The sequence below is a fragment of the Papio anubis genome, chromosome 3 (genome assembly GCF_008728515.1).
Source record: "Papio anubis isolate 15944 chromosome 3, Panubis1.0, whole genome shotgun sequence".
Lineage (NCBI taxonomy): Eukaryota > Metazoa > Chordata > Mammalia > Primates > Cercopithecidae > Papio > Papio anubis.
In genome coordinates, this window is record NC_044978.1 from 123,078,739 (window position 1) to 123,097,850 (window position 19,112).

Sequence of the window (19,112 nt, forward strand, 5' to 3'; positions counted from 1 at the left end):
TTCACTTATTTTTACTAGAGAAAAATAATAAAAGTAGATTATAATTGTAGGTTATATATTCACAATTGACATACAGTAGGCATGTATTAAGCAAACACATTTTTAAACAGCAGATTCTCCATTTTTGCTAAAATTTTAACACATTTATAAATAAAATTCAAAGAGTAGGAACAGGAAAGTAGAAAGAACTTTGGCTTTGAAATCAAACAGAATTGGGTTCAGATCCTGGATATTTAATTCACTTCTCTGAGCTTCAGTTCCCTCATATGTAAAACAGGGATAATAATGCCTACTTTACAGGGTTGCTGAGAGGGTTAAAGGGTTAAATATATTACTAATGAAGGCCCTGGCATTGTGTGTGAACACTGCAGGTACTCAATAAATGCCAAGTGACATCATCCCAAAAAAACTAACACGAACAAGCATATTAGAGATTCCAATTTAATTACCGTTTGTCCTTCTCTTAAAATCTCCAAGTTCTGATTGTACAGTAGAAGCCCGTAACTTAACACCTTTTCCCACTGGGAAGGTGATGCCCTCCTCAAAAAAAGGAAAAAGAAACAGAATACTTCTTCCAGGAAAGAGGAGGAAAGGGGCATAAGGTCTGACTTCATGGTCCTGACTACCTCACCTCCTCAAGGATGAAAAAACTCAGGTAAAATAATGGCAAAAAAATATGGATGAAAACCCAGGTAAATAATGGTTAAAAAAAAAAAAAAAGAAAAGAAAAAACTGAAAGCTGGAAAGCTTTAAGAGTTTGCCCTGCTTCCTGTTCATCATTCTAAAAGGAGAAAAACTTGCAGGATAACCACACCCAACAGAGGACTACTACAAACAGAATAAAACGGCAGCACCGTGTGAGTAGGCCAAGAAAGGTTCTGTAATGGCAGGTCTCAAACTTCGTTGGCTGTTGTGCAGCAGCTCTTGTGTCCAGGTATTCCTTCATGATCCCAGCAGGATATGTGAAAGGTGGTTGTTTAGAGTTGAGAGTAAGAACCCATTTTGGTCACTGTGAGATGATCCCCACAGCAGATGCTGCAGAGCAGACAGACTAAGCCAGGGTTCACAGGGTAGATGTGGTTGAGACATGAGGACCTGCAATGCTGTTGAAAAATGAGGAGAAAACAAATGAGAAAGGGAGAGCTATAAGCTCCGACAAGTCTGAAAGAATACTGGTTTAGTTAATGACAGACTGAAGTAGCAGATAAAGAAACTCAGTAACTAGTTTGGACTAGATGTATCTCCATGGAAGTCAGCGAGAATTCAGATGACTGCACAAAGGCCACACACAGATCTGGGGCTCTCTCTCCTCCCTGCTGTAAGAACACATGAACCTTTCCTGACATCTACAGGACGTTTCTGCCAGGAGAAAGCGATGGAAAGAACACCAAAAAACTGGGATTTACCACCAAAGAACCTATTTTAAAACTAAAGAAACTGAGATAATTTTGCTTGTCATCTTTAAATTCTATCCCATCCTACTCCACTCCAAAGAAAATTTATTCCAATTCTAAAGAAATGAAAGGCCTTTTTAGCTCTTGATAAGTTAGATGCAATGTGTCCTACTCTATAAGTCATATTTTCTTTCTGTGAGACCTGGATAGGAAACCAAAATAACCATTATGATTCTTTATTCACAAATTAAAGTACCCTAATTACATCAGGTAAAAGGAAGTAGTATCATACATACATTATTTTTCTCTCCTTTAAAAAAATTATTATATGGATAATTTGAGAGATCCATTCATTCATTCATTCATTCAATAAATATTTACTGAGTACCTTCCCATCTATCATATGCACAGAAGTAAATGAGATTGAGGTTGACTATTATGCACAGAGCAGTTAAAAAGCATTTTTGTACAGAATCATTGTTATAGAAAATTCTGTTGCCAGAATAACAAGTGAAGCCAGTTGTAAGAGGTAATATTATGTAAAATCTTATTTTTTAAAGTATATTTGTTATAACAAAAGAGATACAAGATATGGAAGAATAGGCCAGAAAGACTATCATCATTGCCTTTTTCGTTTTAATACGGGCATGCAAAATAAGTTATATAAAAACACTATATAGCTGTTTTAGTTATCTCAGTAAATACTGCTTGAAAATTTTAAGAAATTAAACTGAAGAAGTCAAGTAACACTGTAATAAAGGCTATAGGACAGTTTGTTGTTTAAGAGTATAGGTATTTTTCATAAGGATTCCCTTTAAAATATTAGTGTTATAGTCCTTTTTTTGAGACAGGGTCTTGTTCAGTCACCCAGACTGGAGCACAGTGGTGCAATCACGGCTCACAGGAGCCTCAAACTCCTGGGCACAAGTGATCCACCAGCCTCAGCCTCCAGAGTAGCTAGGACTACAAGCACTCACCACCATACACCACCATGCTGGCTAATTTTTTTTAGTTTTTGTACAGACCAGGTCTTGCTATATTTTCAAGGCTGGTCTTGAACTCCTGGCCTCAGGTAATGCGCTCACCTTGGCCTCCAAAAGTGCTGGGATTACAGGCATGAGCCACTGTGCCCAGCCCAAGTCCTCAATGTCTTAGCTTATTAAGTTCAAAGTTTTACATTATCAGGTTTTCTTAAAGGTGGGCTATGGAAGCCTGACAAATACATGCTATTTGTCGATATGGTGTTAAAAACATGAAAGAGAATATTATGGCTTTACTTTAAAAAAAATCCTATAATTTTCTAACGATATTTATCTATAGAAATGACATTGTAGAATATTTTCAGAAAGGCTTTTATGCTGGCTCTCTGAATCACTGCCCATTCAAAGAATTTTTAAATATTCTATCTAACCTCCTGTACTATAAAGCTCATTAGATTTCATATACTAGAGCACAGAGTACAAAATTTAGGAAAAACCTCTGCTTTTATCAGTTACTTCTGAAAAAGTTAGTATTTCAGTCATCCTACATCCTACATTTCAGTCATCATACACTGATTGAAAGGTGACATTGTTAGAGATTATAAATAATTCAACAAATGGCATCTATCTGATTAGTATTTCAAAACAATATTTTATCTCTTCCCAAACCCCTCTCTTATCTTCATAGAGTGCAGTTGCATTTGAAATCTATGGTTTTTGGCATATCTGGGGTAAGGTTATACTAGGAATTTACCAGACCTGTCAGTCTGTAGGTTTCTTCCTTATTTCATTATATCATTACAGTTATAATTAGTTGTCTGGTAAAATTAAGAACAGTCTATTTCAGTGAATGCTCATGTGAACATTTAACTACTTTTTGTTAGAATGACAGCCTAGCAACACAAACAATAAACCAGAAAGGGAGAGTCACTGAAGTAACCTTACTTAACTCAATGTTGCCAGCTCAATTGAAAACGCTAAGATTTTGCATTTTTTTCATTTTTGTTATTAATCATCAACCACATATTTCTTGTCAGGAGACAAACAGCAGTTTGATGACATTCCTGCCTCAACCAGCATGTTTTGAACTGACCTGTCTTCATTGCTATGGCTCCCTAGAAACTCTGCCATTGACGAGCGTTGATTCAGTTGAATGCTTTGACATCTAGCTTGTCAGTGAAAGCTATTTTAATCATTAAGATGCATTTCCCTTCCAAGATTGCAAACTGTTGCTGCTCATACACAACATCTTATTATTTGATTACCATGGAGAAGAGGAGAACCTGAAAAGTTACTCTTACTATCGATTATATTAAGAGCTAAAATTTATGGACTATTTTACTGCGTGTGAGGAGTTGTGCTTAGCAATTTACGCAGATTGACTCATTTAATCCTCTCAATCATGGAGTCTGACCACCTGAGTTTGCATCCTTGTTTTCCACTTACTATCTGTGTAACATACAGCCCTCTTTGTGATATGATTTCCTTAACCACAAAAGGGAGTAATAGTACCTACCTCACAGGATTATTATGAGGAATAAATGAAACACATCATTAATAGTGCTTAGAATTAACACGTGCAAAACAATGCCTTTTCATAGGGTGAAGAGTAATTTTTGTTACCATTTTTCAGATGAAATCAACCAGTTCTTCACCAACTGTCCTGCTCAGCATCACTTCTAACTCTGTCTCTGTTCCCAAATCCAAAAGTACAGAGAGAGAAAATGAAAAATATTTTTTAGGACATTTTTCTATAGGTATTTGAACTCCAGCTCCACAGGAGGGAGCACCACAATTATAGAAGGATAGTACTTTTGCAGTATGAGCCTTTTAGATGTTTTTCCTGCTCTTTCTTTCTTCACTGTAGCCCTTCCCCATTCAGGGAGCTAGACCTATGTGCTGGTGAATCCCCATTAAATGGGATGGAAGTGAAGATTTAGACAGTTTGGGGGACTTCAGAGGAGAGGGGTCATTTGTTCTAGGTTTTAATTAAGAGGCAGAATGGCAGCAAGATAACAGAATCCCATCGTTTTCCATGCCCGTTTGTGAAACAGCAGAAGAAATATATGTCAGGCGTTTATGTAGACAACCTCAGACAGCCTAACAGAGTTCCCTGGGCCATGTCATGGAGTGAGAGCAGCTGTATGATCCCATGCCTCTAACCGGGCATGAAAGCAAAACTTCTCATAGTCCAGAGCACCACTAGGATGTTTCCTATTGTGGCAGATACTATGCTGTGTTGTTACTGAACTCCTTTTCTTTCCTGAGCACAAAGCTAAACTAAATATCATAGCCTCCCCTGCAGTTAGTTGGGTAAGACTTGACTTTTAAAACCTTTATGAACCACTATATACATTCTCTTCTCTCATCTGCTAGTTGAATGTATATGAACCAGTTGAAGGTCTTATGATTCTAGAAAAATGACAAGAGTCATTGAATTAGGAGTTCTTAACCTGGGATCTATTTAATAAAATGTAGGAGAACCATGACCTTGGATGTGGAACAAAAACAATTCTGTATTTGCATCAACTTCTAACTGAAGTCTGGCAATTCTTTAAATTATGAACATAGGAATCAATGCACAGTAGTATTAGCAGTACTTGAGACTTTGTCACCAATAAAAATCATAGGTATTTTCATATCACATTATACTTGATATCTTAAATATCATTTATACTAAAATTTACTTTGAAATAATAGTTACTAGGCTATTCAATATGCCAACAAAAACCACATATATTACAACAAAAATATTTTTAAAAGTTTGATAACTGTATATCAATAATTGTTTTCCTTTGTAATTTGATGTAATTTTTACATCTTTTAAAAACATTTTTCTGCTTCACCAGATTGCCAAAGGGAGCTACAGAAAATTAAGAATCCCTGTTCTAAATGGATCCCTGAATGATTCCATGGAGTAGGGTCCATCTTTTCCCTCCACTCCACATCGCCATCACACTGATGACCCACATTGTACTATGATGTGACAAATAAGCTTTTACTGGGTTAAGTTATTGAGACTTGGAAGTTAATTTTTAGACCAGTTAGCCTGTGCAGACTAATACTCATACACCCTTGCTACCAAAATGGTAAGAGACCTCTGGCTGGAAAAGACCCAGAAGTGAATCCTGAAGATCAAAGATTGGATGCGGCCACTGAATATGTCTCAGCAGATAACAACTAAGAAAGAGGGTGAAGTTCAGTCCAGGAAACATTTCCTTCAACTTAGAAATAAAGTTCAATTACAGTATCATAAAGAAACAGTTCAATTATTCTTGAATTTGTATGCTGAAATTTATAACTGTGACACAACAATGAATTTTCTTATTATTTCTCTCTTCTTTTACTAGAGTGGCAATTATTTTTGTTTCTCATAGCAGATGTTAAGTGCTTTTGAATTCATCAAAGTTTTATAGGTGTATGTGTGTACATAATACATATATATGGTTTTATATATATGGCTTTATATATATAAAATATGTATATACATACATGGTTTTAAAACCACCTCTGATTAGCTCTGTTCTCAGCTAGAGTTTAACACTGAAGAGAAGCAAGTAACTACAAAGATGAGATCAATACTGTGTAAGTCCTATGAAGGAATCTGAAAGTTGAAATTTTTTTAAAACGGTTTGTTGATTCAAAGAGTCTTGATAGAACCCTCCAGGGTTAACAAGCCAGGTGTAAATTTGACAACACTTTCTCAAGGCATCAAGTTTTGTTTAATTTCATCTTTTCTTTTAGACTGTTCTGCTGCCTTTATTTTAGCATTAGAACAAATGAATCAGTCATTGTGAAACTTTCAGGTTATTAAAAGTCAAATGCAAAACCTCCTCTGAGGACAGATTCTTTCTAATTACCAAAGACTTACTGTATCTAAATTTTTATAACCTATTGAACTGTAACTGAATGAAAATAAAATGGGATTAGTGTGCTATAGTTTGGGTTTTGCCATTAAAATGCAAAAAAAAGTCCATTTATTCTTACATGCTATATAAACGTCAGTCTGTTCTGATCACTGCTGTATACTCAGCGCCAAGCCTAATGCCTGACAAATAAATATTTTTATGAATGACTAATCAAATAGCACGCATTGAAATTATATACAGAATACACTATTTATGACGAGATTTTGCCATGAGAAAGTTGCTGCCTTTCACACTATGTAAGGGTAAGGTGACTAGATTAAGATGTTAAAGCCTGTAAACTGCCAATAGCTCACTGACCCTAGAAACTCCTAAGGTGATACAAAGTTCTTTGCTGGAAGAAATACTGTAGTATTATATTACTACAATTAAGTTGTTTCTAACATACCAATCCTTTAAAACTTAAGTTTCAGTGGTTTTTTAGTATTAGCATAAGTGTGTATTAAGAAGTACAAGAGCTGGGCGCGGTGGCTCACGTCTGTAATCGCAGCACTTTGGGAGGCTGAGGCGGGGAGATCACAAGGGCAGGAGTTCGAGACCAGCCTGGCCAATATGCTGAAACCCCGTCTCTACTAAAAATACAAAAATTAGGCTGGGCGCGGTGGCTCATGCCTGTATTCCCAGCACTTTGGGAGGCCAAGGCGGGTGGATCACGAGGTCAGGAGATGGAGACCATTCTGGCTAAGACACAGTGAAACCCCGTCTCTACTAAAAATACAAACAATTAGCCGGGCTTGGTGGCGGGTGCCTGTAGTCCCAGCTACACCAGAGGCTGAGGCAGGAGAATGGTGTGAACCCGGGAGGCGGAGCTTGCAGTGAGCCAAGATAGCGCCACTGCACTCCAGCCTGGACGACAGAGCGAGACTCCATCTCAAAAAAAAAAAAAAAAAAAAAATTAGCCGGGCGAGGTGGCGGGCTCCTGGAGTCCCAGCTACTTGGGAGGCTGAGCCAGGAGAATCGCTTGAACCCAGGAGGCAGAGGTTGCAGTGAGCCGAGATCGCACCACTGCACTCCGGCCTGGGCGACAGAGCGAGACTCTGTCTCAAAAAAAAAAGTTTTGGCTCTTTAACTTTTCATGTTAATTTCCACACATTCAAAAGAGTAAATGGCACAAGGAAGCCCCTAAGTACCCATTTCCCAACCCAACAATAACTGCCATTCTTATTTCATTTTCCCTCTTCCAATCTTGTTTTTTGCTAGACTATTTTAAAGGAAATCCAAGGCATCCTAGTCTTTCAGCTATAATTATTTCTGTATGTATCTCTAACAGATAAGGACTTTCTAAACATAATAATACAATACCATTTAGCTCCTCTAATAAAATTATTAATAATTCCTTACTAGAATACAATCCCTGTTCAAATTTTGCCTGATTATCTCAAAAATGTCTTATACATGGTTTGTTTGAATCAGTATCCAAACAATGTCCATAACAGTTGAGTTTAGTTAACGTATCTGTAAAGTTTAATAGAAAATGCTTCATCCTTTTTTTTTTTTTCAGTGCCATTTATTTGTTGAAGAAACCAGGTCATTTGTTTTGTAAAAACCTCTAATTCTGGATTTGACGGTTTGCACTTGTTTAACAAGTCCCTCTATTTTCTGTAAAATGGTAGTTAGATCTCATAATTTTCTTTTGGAAAGAATATTTCATAGGTAGTACTGTGCACTTCCTGTTGCATAAGGAGACAAGTATTTGTCTCCACATTTAGTGAAGACGGACTACACTGAATTCAAGTATTGTCAGTCTGATCCATCACTACAAAGTGCTCCAACTTTTATCTAACGCTATTAGCCACTGATGACTCTTGGCTGGGTCCATTATTTCATCAAGAGTTGCAAAATGATGATTTTATATTTCTATCATTATTACTAACTGGAATTCCATAAAGAAAAAAATGCCTTCCATCAACTACGTGATTACCCTGAAATACAACTCATGCCCAGAAAGCGGGATAAATGCTTGTTTCTTCATTGAAATTAATCTACTTTCAGCATGAGTTGGTATCGTATTTCACTTTCAACAGCGTGCAATGAGTCTCCCTCAACTCAACTCTAACTTCTCCCTAAGGTCACCAGGTGGGTTTTACCGTAAAACCTCGCAGGGCCAGAATGGGATAAGACAGGATGGAATTGGGCAGGCCAAGGGGGGATGGATGCAGGGATTTAGGAGAGGGAGGTACTAGGTCAGGGAAGACAGAATACCTTAAGCATGCTCTAGGAGGTGGAATCCGAGCCTTCTGAGCTGTCTTGGACGTTGGTGCTCTCCACAGACTCCTTAGGTTCTTTGCTGTCACTGCCACTTTCTTCGGTATCCGGGTTCTTTTGCTGACAGGCCTCTTCAGAACCACAAAGTGTGCTGCCCTGGGTCTCCTGGTTCTCCCTGGAGCCCAGGACCACATACCCGCCTTTCTTCAGGTCCACTTGTCGTCTCAGCTCATCTGCCATCTGCGAGAGATCCCGCTTCATAGCATAAGCATCTTCCCCATCTGCATAGTATTTAGGTTCCACCTCACTAATCTGAAAGTTGAGGGTGTTAGAATAGAGGTGCAAGGCTGCCCGGTTACTCTTCCTGACATGCAGAGACACGTATTTGGCGTTAAAGTTCTCTATCATGGCCCTGGAGGCCTGGTCCATCAGCTTCTGGGCCAGGCCGAGGCGCCGGTGTGAACGCTTCACGGCAAGTGAGGTGATATGGCCATGCGGGACATCATCTGGGTCCTCCTCCATTTTGGCTAGGACATAGCCCACAATCTTCCCGTCCTCATCCTCAGCGATGTAAGAAAGCTGGGGCCAGGAAAGGCCATGATATAAATAGTATTTCATCTGGTAGTTCTCAGGAAGGCAAAGGAGGTTGCAGTGCTGCATATTCATCAGGTCGTCTGGCCGAGCGTTGCGGATGTTCATAATGGCGGCGGGTAGGGAGCCGGTTGGACTGCAGTGAACCCAGAAGAGGCTGTTGCCGACCTTAAGGGACACTGTTTGCCTCAGGAATCAAGCCCAGGGGCCTAACACCACCGGGCTGAATCTCGTGGAGGCCAGATGGCGGGAAGGCAGACAGCAGGAGATGGAAAAGATGGTGCTAAGCTGCGGCTTTCAGAAGTGCGTCACTGATCCCAGCCAATGAGGTTTCACTTCATTGTGCGTCTGCGTGCGCAGGGGTTAGGGGGTGGGGAGACAGGAGTTCATTGTGACCTCCTTGGTTTTAAATAAAGTGTTCCATTGCAATTATTATTTTTATTTGTTTAAGTTTTAACTTTTTGATTTGGGTATATCTGAATAATTTTTCACAAACTGGAGAAACCCATATAACAGGAACTTAGAGGAAATAAAGAACATTGTATCCCAGAACCCCCCCTCCTGTCCCCTTCCAGTACCCGCTTCCAACGTCCCAAAAATAACGATTTCCTAGACTTCTGACAGACTTTATATAAATGGAATCATAGTGCATGTATTATTTTTGTGTCAGGTTTTTTTCACTCACTCTTTGTAGGTTTCAGCCACCTCGTGTATAGCTGACGGTTCTTTATAGTCTTCCTTGTTTGATATTGTATTGCCTAAATATGTCCCTTTTTTTTTTTTTTAATCAATTCTACTATTACTGGCTATTTTGTCATTTCCAGTTTGGGAATAGTACCCTTAGGGTAGTTAAACATTCTAGACATGTCTTTAGTTGGAACAAATGCGTATTTATCTAGGACTAGAATTCCTCGGCCAGTGAATATAATGATGTTCAACTTTTATAAATACTGCCACTTTTTCAGAGCGGTTGCTCCACGTTCTCAACAACATTTGCTATTTCCCCATTGTTTCTATTTTAGCCATTCTTTTGTAGCGGTAGAATTATTACACTGTGGTTGTATTTGCATTGCACTGATGAGTAGTAAAGTTGAGCACTTTATATGCTTATTAGCCATACTGTATCCTCTTTTGTAAATGGCTCCTCAGATTCTTTTTGCTCATTTTTCTACTTGTGTGTCTTTTTCACATTAATTTTTGAGTTTTATCCAAAATATATTCTGGGTATAAGTCCTTTGTTAGATAATATTTGTAATGAATATCATCCTTTTCTATTGATTGATATTTCCCTTTCTTAATGGTGATTTTTGACACCAAGCATGAATTTTAATATAGTTCAATTTTTTCCAGTTTTAAAATTTGGTTGCTAATGCTTTTTGTGTTCTGTTTAGTAAATCTTTGCCTACTCCATGGTGATTGATGCATTCTTTTATATTTTCTTCTAAGATTGTTAGTTTTAGATTTTATATTTAGATCTGCAATTGACTGGAATTTAGTTTTGTATATGCTGTAAGGTATCGGTGGGCCCGATATTCTTTTCCTGTGTGGATATGCAATTCGAATAGCACCATTTACATCATTTTGTGAAAAAAGATTATCATCCTTTCTTCACATTACTGCATTGTTACCTTTGTCATAAATCCTACGTTTTATTTCTAGATGCATTTAAAGATTTTAATGTCATCTTAGCTGGCGTTGGTTGTTCATGCCTGTAATCTCAGCTACTTGGGAGGCTGAGGCAGGAGGATCACTTGAGGCCAGGATTTTAAGGCTGTAGTGAACGATGACTGCATGACTGCACCCCAGCCTGCAGAAGAAGAATAAGTAGTATGCCATCTAGATGAAGCAAGATTTGGGGTATTTAATAGTGCAAGGAAGCCACATTTTATTAGCACTACTTGCACAAATGGAATTATCTGTGTGTCTCGTATAAACTTTCTTCCCAGTTTCCTAGCAGACCTCAGAGCTCAATTACCAAAATGAATTATGTTGTGGTTAGCCAGGTCATGGATACACTCTTAACTAATCTAAAATATGTGTGCAGCTTTCTTTCAAATGAGGGTATACCCTCCTTTAATAGCTAGAGTAACCTAGAGCCATGTGATCTGTGAAACATAGCTTGAATAGCCACTATTTTTTGTTGCATTTTGACAATTGGCAGTTTCTATTAATACATTTTTAAGATTTTACATAAATATTTTAGCTCCCTGATTTTTTGATAGGCTCTATACATTGGAAAAGTTGTTCACCAGTATTATTCCCATTCAGAAATTTCTTTGGGTTGTGCCTGACACCATGGACGGGGCTCTATAATTTGTAGTTAAAGCATGATCCAGAAGAGTCATTTTGTTGATTCTTCTGTAGTGGGTTCTTCTTTTAAAAAGCATACACTATTGAAACTTGAGTGCACTGTATTCTTTGACAGGGTTAATTTAAATGCAGCCAGGTTCATTACAGATACTATATCCTTCCATATAGAATAGTTGCTGGCTTAATGCCCAAGGGTTGGGCGGTTTACTTGACTTATTCTAGAGTAGGCGTGGTACCAAAACCAATAGTAATAAGCATGATTTTTAATATACAATAATGTGATCTTTATACATATATAATCATAGAAAGAATATGATGACAATGTCTCTGTCATGGAAGAAGCGTCTACCAGTTGCAATGACCGCAGCCACTAAGACAAAAGATGCAAAAACTGGTTATATTCTGATAGACTCTCTTCTTTTTTGACAGAGAAGTTTCTATCATATATCCTTAGCATTTGCATATTCATTTCACTGCAGTGGAAAGCATGGATCCAAAACTAAAACTCTGACACTTAAGGAGGTGTTGGTATTAAGTGGTACTTAATTTGGCCCCTCCTACTGAGGTCAAGTATAAATGTTCTCTGATGAATTATAATGTGCTTCTAATTTCTGGACTGTAGATCTAGCATGTCTTGTCAGGTTTTGTATGTGGTATGTTTTTATCATAAGTAAAGGGCATTGGCAATCTTCATTAATGTTTTGCAAAAATTTAGCAAAAAGTCATCTAATATATAAATGTCTTGTAAATGAGAGCTCCTGGAGTTCTAGTCAGACATTATGTCATATCTATAATATTTCATGTGGAGGAAGCTCCTATCTTCCTAACTGGCGTTGTATCTCATGCTTATAGGATCTAAGGGCAAGATATATGATTATTGGAGCCTGGTTTCTGCACAAAGACTGTGTCTCAAAAAAGAAAAAGAAAAAAGAGAGAGAGAGAGAGAGTTTTCAGACAGCTGGTTGAACCCAGAAAGAGAAAATGGCCATTACTTTGGCTGCAGTGAGAGTCAAACATTTTCCTGAAGATGTTTGGAGAGCAACACAGTTTATAATTTATAATTGTCAGTTATTAGACCATTCTTGTTTTTAAGTTTTTTTTAACCTTATGTTTCCACATCTTGTCTAGCTCTTGTATGAATTCTATATATCGCTGAGGTGCTAGTGGATGAATAAATAATTTCTATATACACTTCCTTTACAATATGACTTGCAAAATAAATTTTCTTCTTACTAGTAAAAAAACAAGTTTATTCCAAATATTATAAAGAGACCTTAAATAGCTTTTTATTACCCCCCTCACCCTGAGTAATTTTATCAGGTTTAGTGTAAGAATACATTACATACCTGAAAAAAATATAAAACATTTCCTAAACACTTTCATTTGAACAATTTTTCTTCATATGTGTGAATAAACAAACCTAATACTTATAAATGACCCTAACAACGATGGGTTTTGTCTTTACTGGACTTCCTAAAATATAGGCCTGACAAATGGGGAAAATGTAACAAAATTGACCAATTTGGAAGAATTAGAAGCATATGAACTATCTGTTATTTTTTACTGTCATCTCTTTTTTCTGCCTTTCTTATTCCATGAGCCACTAAAGCAAGATGAGTAATTGTGGGTTCAAACAAGTTTGGAAAGAAAGGGCACCCCATTAATCAGTAAGGCTTTTCTTGTTTGTTTGCTTGATTCTGTTTAATTCTGAATCTGAGGCCTAATCTTAAAGAAAGTCAAACACAGAAATAGTTTTCAGTCTGGATACACTGGTTCACGCCTGCATTCCCAGCACTTTGAGAGGCCAAAGCAGGAAGATCGCTTGAGCTCAGGAATTTGTGACCAACATGGGCAACATGGCAGGGCCATGTCCCTACATATGTTAAAAAAAAAAAAAAATTAGCCAAGCATAGTGGTGTACACCTGTGGTCTCAGCTACTCAGGTGGCTGATGTGGGAGGATCACTTGAGCCCAGCAGGTGGAGACTGCAGTGAGCCGTGATTGCACCACTGCACTCCAGTCTGAGCAACAGAGAAAGACTGTGTCTCAAAAAAAAAAAAAGAAAGAGAGAGAGAGAGAGAGAGTTTTCAGAGGCAACTGGTTGAACCCAGAAAGAGAAAAAGGCCATTACTTTGGCTGCCGTGAGAGTCAAACATTTTCATGCTGAAGATGTTTGCAGAGCAACACAGTTTATAACAGCTATATTATAAAGGAATTGTATAACATATAAAAAGATTATCAATAAATGGACAATTTTAGTACCTACTGAGAGGATAGATTCTCATTGTTTTCTCCATTGTCTATAATCATAAACAATATCAGAGATTATAAATTCAATCATGTAGATAACAAAATATTTTCTACACTCTCGTGTTACTGCGTATTCCAAAACAACTTTTTTTTTCTTTCTCATCATGCCATTGTCAGGGCATGTGTATATAAATATGAGATCATAATTTTGAAAAAAAAAGTTTAGAAGTTAATATTTGGTTTGAATAGTGGGCAGTGATGATAAATCAGTCAGGAAACTTCCCTTCCATTGAAACAGAAGAAAAGAGGCTGGGTTTAGTATAAGCCAATGGTAAACGGAGAATAATACAATTGCGGTTAAGCTAGCATTAAAATGTGATTGTGTGTCTTTTTTAGTAGGTAGCGAGGCAGACATGAGCAGGGCAAGAGAACCCCCCCTCCCCGTAACCATCAGGTGACAGTCGTGTGGTTGTTAAACTGTCTCTTTAAAATAATAATTGGTTGCAGCTGGCACCAGGGAACGGTGGGCTCCCAACAGATATAAAACACCTGAACCTGGTGATCAGCCTCTTCCGGGTAAGATCTCTAGGAGTTGGGTGAGCAGGCTCAAGCATGTCAACTAAGGGGCAAAATGTCAGAGTTTAACTGGTATATGACCTTCCTCTAGGTACACTCAACTAGTAAGGGAAAGACACCTCAAATGAGCATGTGCACAACTTCAGTAAACACAGTGTGCATGCGGCCCCTCCCAATTACTGGCAGGCAACTGTGCCTGTGGACAGTCCACTCCAAGGGAAAAATCAAGAGAGGATAAACTACAATCCCTGAAGCATGCCAATGTGTAAAACCCCAAGTCAAGGGCCGTACAGTGCACTTGGATCTGTAACTACCCAATGGGTTCACCTTGCCTGCTGCCTAGACAGAGCCAATTTATCAAGACGGGGGAATTGCGATAGAGAAACTCTAATGCACACAGAGCCAGCTGTGAGGGAGACTAGAGTTTTTATTATTACTCAAATCAATCTCCTCAAGCATTCAGGGATCAGAGATTTTATAGCTAATTTGGTGGGTTGGGGGGCAGCCAGTGAGTCAAGAATGCTGGTTAGCTGGGTTGGAGATGAAATCATAGGGAGTTGAAACTGTCTTCTTGTGCTTAGTCAGTTCCTGGGTGGGGGCCACAAGATGAGATGAGCCAATTTATTGATCTGGGTGGTGCCAGCTGATCCACCAAGTGCAGGGTCTGCAAAACATCTCAAGCACTGATCTCAGGAGCAGTTTAGGGAGGGTCAGAATCTTGTAGTCTCCAGCTGCATGACTCTTGAACCATAATTTCTAATCTTGTGACTAATATGTTAGTCCTACAAAGGAAGTCTAGTCCCCAGGCAAGAAGGAGGTTTATTTTGGGAAAGGGCTGTTATCATCTTTGTTTAAACTGTAGACTGTAAACTAAGTTTCTCCCAAAGTTAGTTCAGCCTGTGCTGAGGAATAAACAGGGACAGCTGGGAGGTTAGAAACAAGATCGAGTTGATTAGGTCAGATCTCTTTCACTGTCTTAGTTATATTTTGCACCGGTGGTTTCAGATCTCTCAAGTCATCCACTCGGCCCCTCTTCCAAGTGTACTTTACTTCCTTTTGTTTCTGCTCTAAAGCTTTTTTTTTTTTTTTTTTTTTTTTTTTTTGAGACACAGTCTTGCTCTGTTGCCCAGACTGAACTGCAGTGGCGTGATCTTGGCTCACTGCAACCTCCATCTCCCAGGTTCAAATGATCCTCCTGCCTCAGCTTCCCACGTATAAAGCTTTTTATACTCTAAAACTTTCCTCAGTCTCTCACTCTGCCATTTGCTCCTCAGCTGAATTATTTCCTCCAAGGTGGCAAGAATTGAGCTGTTGCAGACCTATACAGATTCACCACTGTTAACATCTTTAGGAGTGCTGTTAGTGTGTGGGAGATAGTTATAGGCGGAGAGGTGCTTAAGGCCAAAGTAAAGGAAGTCTCAATCATAATAGCAGCTGCAGGAAAGGAAACAAACCAGCAACTTAAGTCAGGGGAGAACTGACTTATATTAAGCAATGGGTCACTGTCTTGATGAACATATGCTCATACCTTAAACAGTTTCTTTGTGAAAAATGTATTGACTCAATGATTATCAAGGAGACTTAATGCTGGAGTTCTCTACAAGGATTCTTTAAAAGAGTAAAAAGCCTCTTCGGCTTCTTGTGCCAAAGGTCATGACTCTGGAATAGTACTTTAAATTGAATGCACTTAGAATCGTCATATTAGAATCATATTTAGTATACTACGTCAGTAATAGCTGGCCATATGCGAGAGAGTGGACATTTGTGAAATTTGGGCGGGTCTTAGGACCTTGGGATTGCTTTTCCTCTTAGGAAAAAATCTCACTTCTGAATACATATGAAATATTGTAAATGATGAATCTGAGACAGGCAAAACCACATGTTTGTTAGAGTTTTGTAGCATAGGCCAGGCGCAGTGGCTCACGCCTGTAATCCCAGCACTTTGGGAGGCCGAGGTGGGTGGATCACCTGAGATTGGGAGTTCGAGACTAGCCTGGCCAGCATGGCAAAACCTCGTCTCTACTAAAAATACAAAAGTTAGCTGGGTATGGTGGTGCATATCTGTAATTCCAGCTACTTGGAGGCTGAGGCATGAGAATCTCTTGAACCTGGGAGGTGGAGGTTGCAATGAGCCAAGATCATGCTACTGTGCTACAGCCTGGGTGACAGAGTGAGATTCCATTTCAAAAAAAGGAAAAAAGTTTTGTAGCACAAAAGGTCTATACAAGAAGATTTAGGTATCTTATCTTCCAGTGAAGGAGTGGCTAGCAAGAGGACATCAACATCTTGGATAGGGACAGATTTCCGGTGATAAAATATCTAAATCCTTTTTCCAAAGAATGGCTTTCAGTATAGCCTCAAGGAATTTACCTTAATGTAAACTGGAGATCTACGTGGCTCCTGGGTTTTACTGGGAAAGAAAATAAAGTAGATCAAAGAGCCACTTCGATAAAATATTTAGTAATATCAGGGATGCAGGATAGGAAAGGGATGGGGTTATAAATGACAAAAAGAAGGTAACGCTGTAGCGTGTACTGTTTGAAGAGCTTATGAAAGTTGTTAGAGTAAAAATGAAGTCACTTATGTTAAAAACCATGAGAAATGGAGCCCAGGAAGGACATGAAAGGAGGGTTCTCATGCAGGAATGCCTGATAATAAGAACGATCACAAAGGACTATGCAAAAATCACAACCTTGCACAAAGGCCACTGCAACCTTAAAGAAAAGCAACTGCCTTTCCAGCCCCAAACTGGTGCCACTCTTGTTACTGATCCTTGTAACTAAGAATAATTATTTCAAAACAATTATGTAATCCACCTCATTTCTTCTTTAAAAACATCTGTCCTTGGGAGACCAAGCTGGGCAGATCACATGAGGTCGGGAGTTCAAGACCAGCCTGACTAACATGGAGAAATCCCGTCTCTACCAAAAATACAAAAAGTTAGCCAAGCGTGGTGGTGCATGCCTGTAATTCCAGCTACTTGGGAGGCTGAGGCAGGAGAATTGCTTGAACCCGGGAGGTGGAGGTTGCGGTGAGCCGCAATTACGCCATTGAACTCCAGCCTTGGCAACAAGAGCGAAACTCCTGTCTCAAAAAACAAACAAACAAAAAATCTGTCTTATTTTACTTTACTGAATATGCACATAGTTAACTATGGTACTTGTATTCCCATTGCAATGCCCATTCCTGAATAAATCTAATTTTCTTTTACAGAGCCTCTCTCTGTCAGTTATTTAGGTTGACAATCTTTAAAATTGTGAATATTTCTGCTAGGTTTCTTGGATTGCCAAGTGGATGGTAATGTGATGGATTATTTCAGGAATTTTCTTAAAGTATCCAGGTAATTATGCATTACAGTTGATCCAAAGTAATGATCACTGTTATGTATGGGAGAGGAGCCTAGGCAGGATTCAGAGAGACATAGCAACTGCTTTGGTTTTCCCTTATCTTTTCAGATATGACTAAAATGTCACCTTTTATGTGAAGCCTTGTCTGACTCCCTTCCCTCTGGCAAAATGAATTGCTTCCTGATTTGTGTACCACTTTAACGCATATCTATGTCATATGTGTATTTCATGCTGTAGTCTTAATTTCTTTGCTGTTTCTTGAAGACAGGAGCCTGTCTTATGAAAATAGATGTTTCTCTAGGGACTAGCACATTCCGTGCTGCATAGGTCTTGAGTGACTGCTTATAGAACACATTTGTAAATGGAGATATAAATATATTAAGACAGGATACACAAAACTTTTCCTTATGAAGTTCAAATAAATTGTGTAATTATACTACATATTTCGGTGTAATAGTATCCATTATTATTGTTTAAAGAATGTAATGAGAAAATATAATGGTACTTATGGTGCAGAACTTCTTATATTTAGCAGTAGTTTCACTAACCAAATATGTTATCTACCAAATGCTACAATGTTTAAGCTACTCAAAGATTTGCAGATCATTTCACTTATCTAAAAGAAAAGTAAATTGAACATAATTTAGTAATTAGTTAACAGCTCTAAATTTCTCTTTTATGACTTGGGAAGTGAGTTGGTCATTGTTTATTCTGCTAATATTAATTTTCAATCCTTTACCTGCAAACTGCGGTTCTCAGATTTCATTGCCAGCTGGCTTCCAGGTAGATTAGCTCATGAGAGGTGGGGGTAGGGTGGTAGAAAAGAGGAAGAATGGAAAAAGCCAGGGTATTTCTTCCCTACAAGTTCATCCTCAGTAGCATTTTACAGTAGTGGATGGTTTTCCTCTGTGGTTTTAGTTCCCCACTAGACAGCTTTTGCTCTGTTCTAGTCCTTACCAGGCAATTCTGGCTTCTAGTCTCTGGTAATAAGACTTTTACCTTTGCCACCCCAGCTTTAGACGTGGTAGTGGCTTCATACAATTGCTCATCTTTTGGTTGCTTCACTATCCCCTGTTGGCTTCTCAGCTCTTTCTTTAATTATTACCTATGTATTAAAATTTTCTCAATTTAACTACCTAGGATGGTTTCTGCCTGGCCCCCAGCTGATATAAGAATTATAACAATTGACTACGTTTCTAATAACTTTAAGTTTTATCATTATTTTTCCCAGTTCAATATATGGAACCTAAATAATCTAGCCATTAATGAATGATACAATATGGCAAAATATTCAGAAATAATGATGAATCCATGGTTCTTGAGCAGAAGGGAAACCCTCTTTAAACTCACATAATTCCTGCCAGCAGAGGTACCAGAAGTTTCTTCCATCAGGTCCAGATTATTTCCGTGTAAGTGTTCCAATGGCACCTAAGTGCCATTGGGAAGTCAGCTACTACAAAGGCTTTGAAGATAGAAGTCACTGGCAACTTGTATTGTTGTCACTATCAATTTGTATAAGATTATTGCATGGAA

At 38.4% G+C, this 19,112-nt stretch overlaps 1 protein-coding gene across 1 annotated transcript; it reads right to left on the minus strand.

Moving 5' to 3' along the window:
- Positions 1–427: 427 nt before the first annotated feature.
- On the minus strand, positions 428–9,420 carry NAA11 (N(alpha)-acetyltransferase 11, NatA catalytic subunit). Its single transcript, XM_003898714.4, has 2 exons — positions 8,503–9,420; positions 428–1,103 (listed from the first exon to the last, which is right to left on the minus strand). Exon 1 carries the CDS (start codon positions 9,202–9,204, stop codon positions 8,515–8,517), a length of 690 nt encoding a protein of 229 aa, XP_003898763.1. The 5' UTR covers positions 9,205–9,420; the 3' UTR covers positions 428–1,103; positions 8,503–8,514.
- Between the last annotated feature and the right edge of the window lie 9,692 nt (positions 9,421–19,112).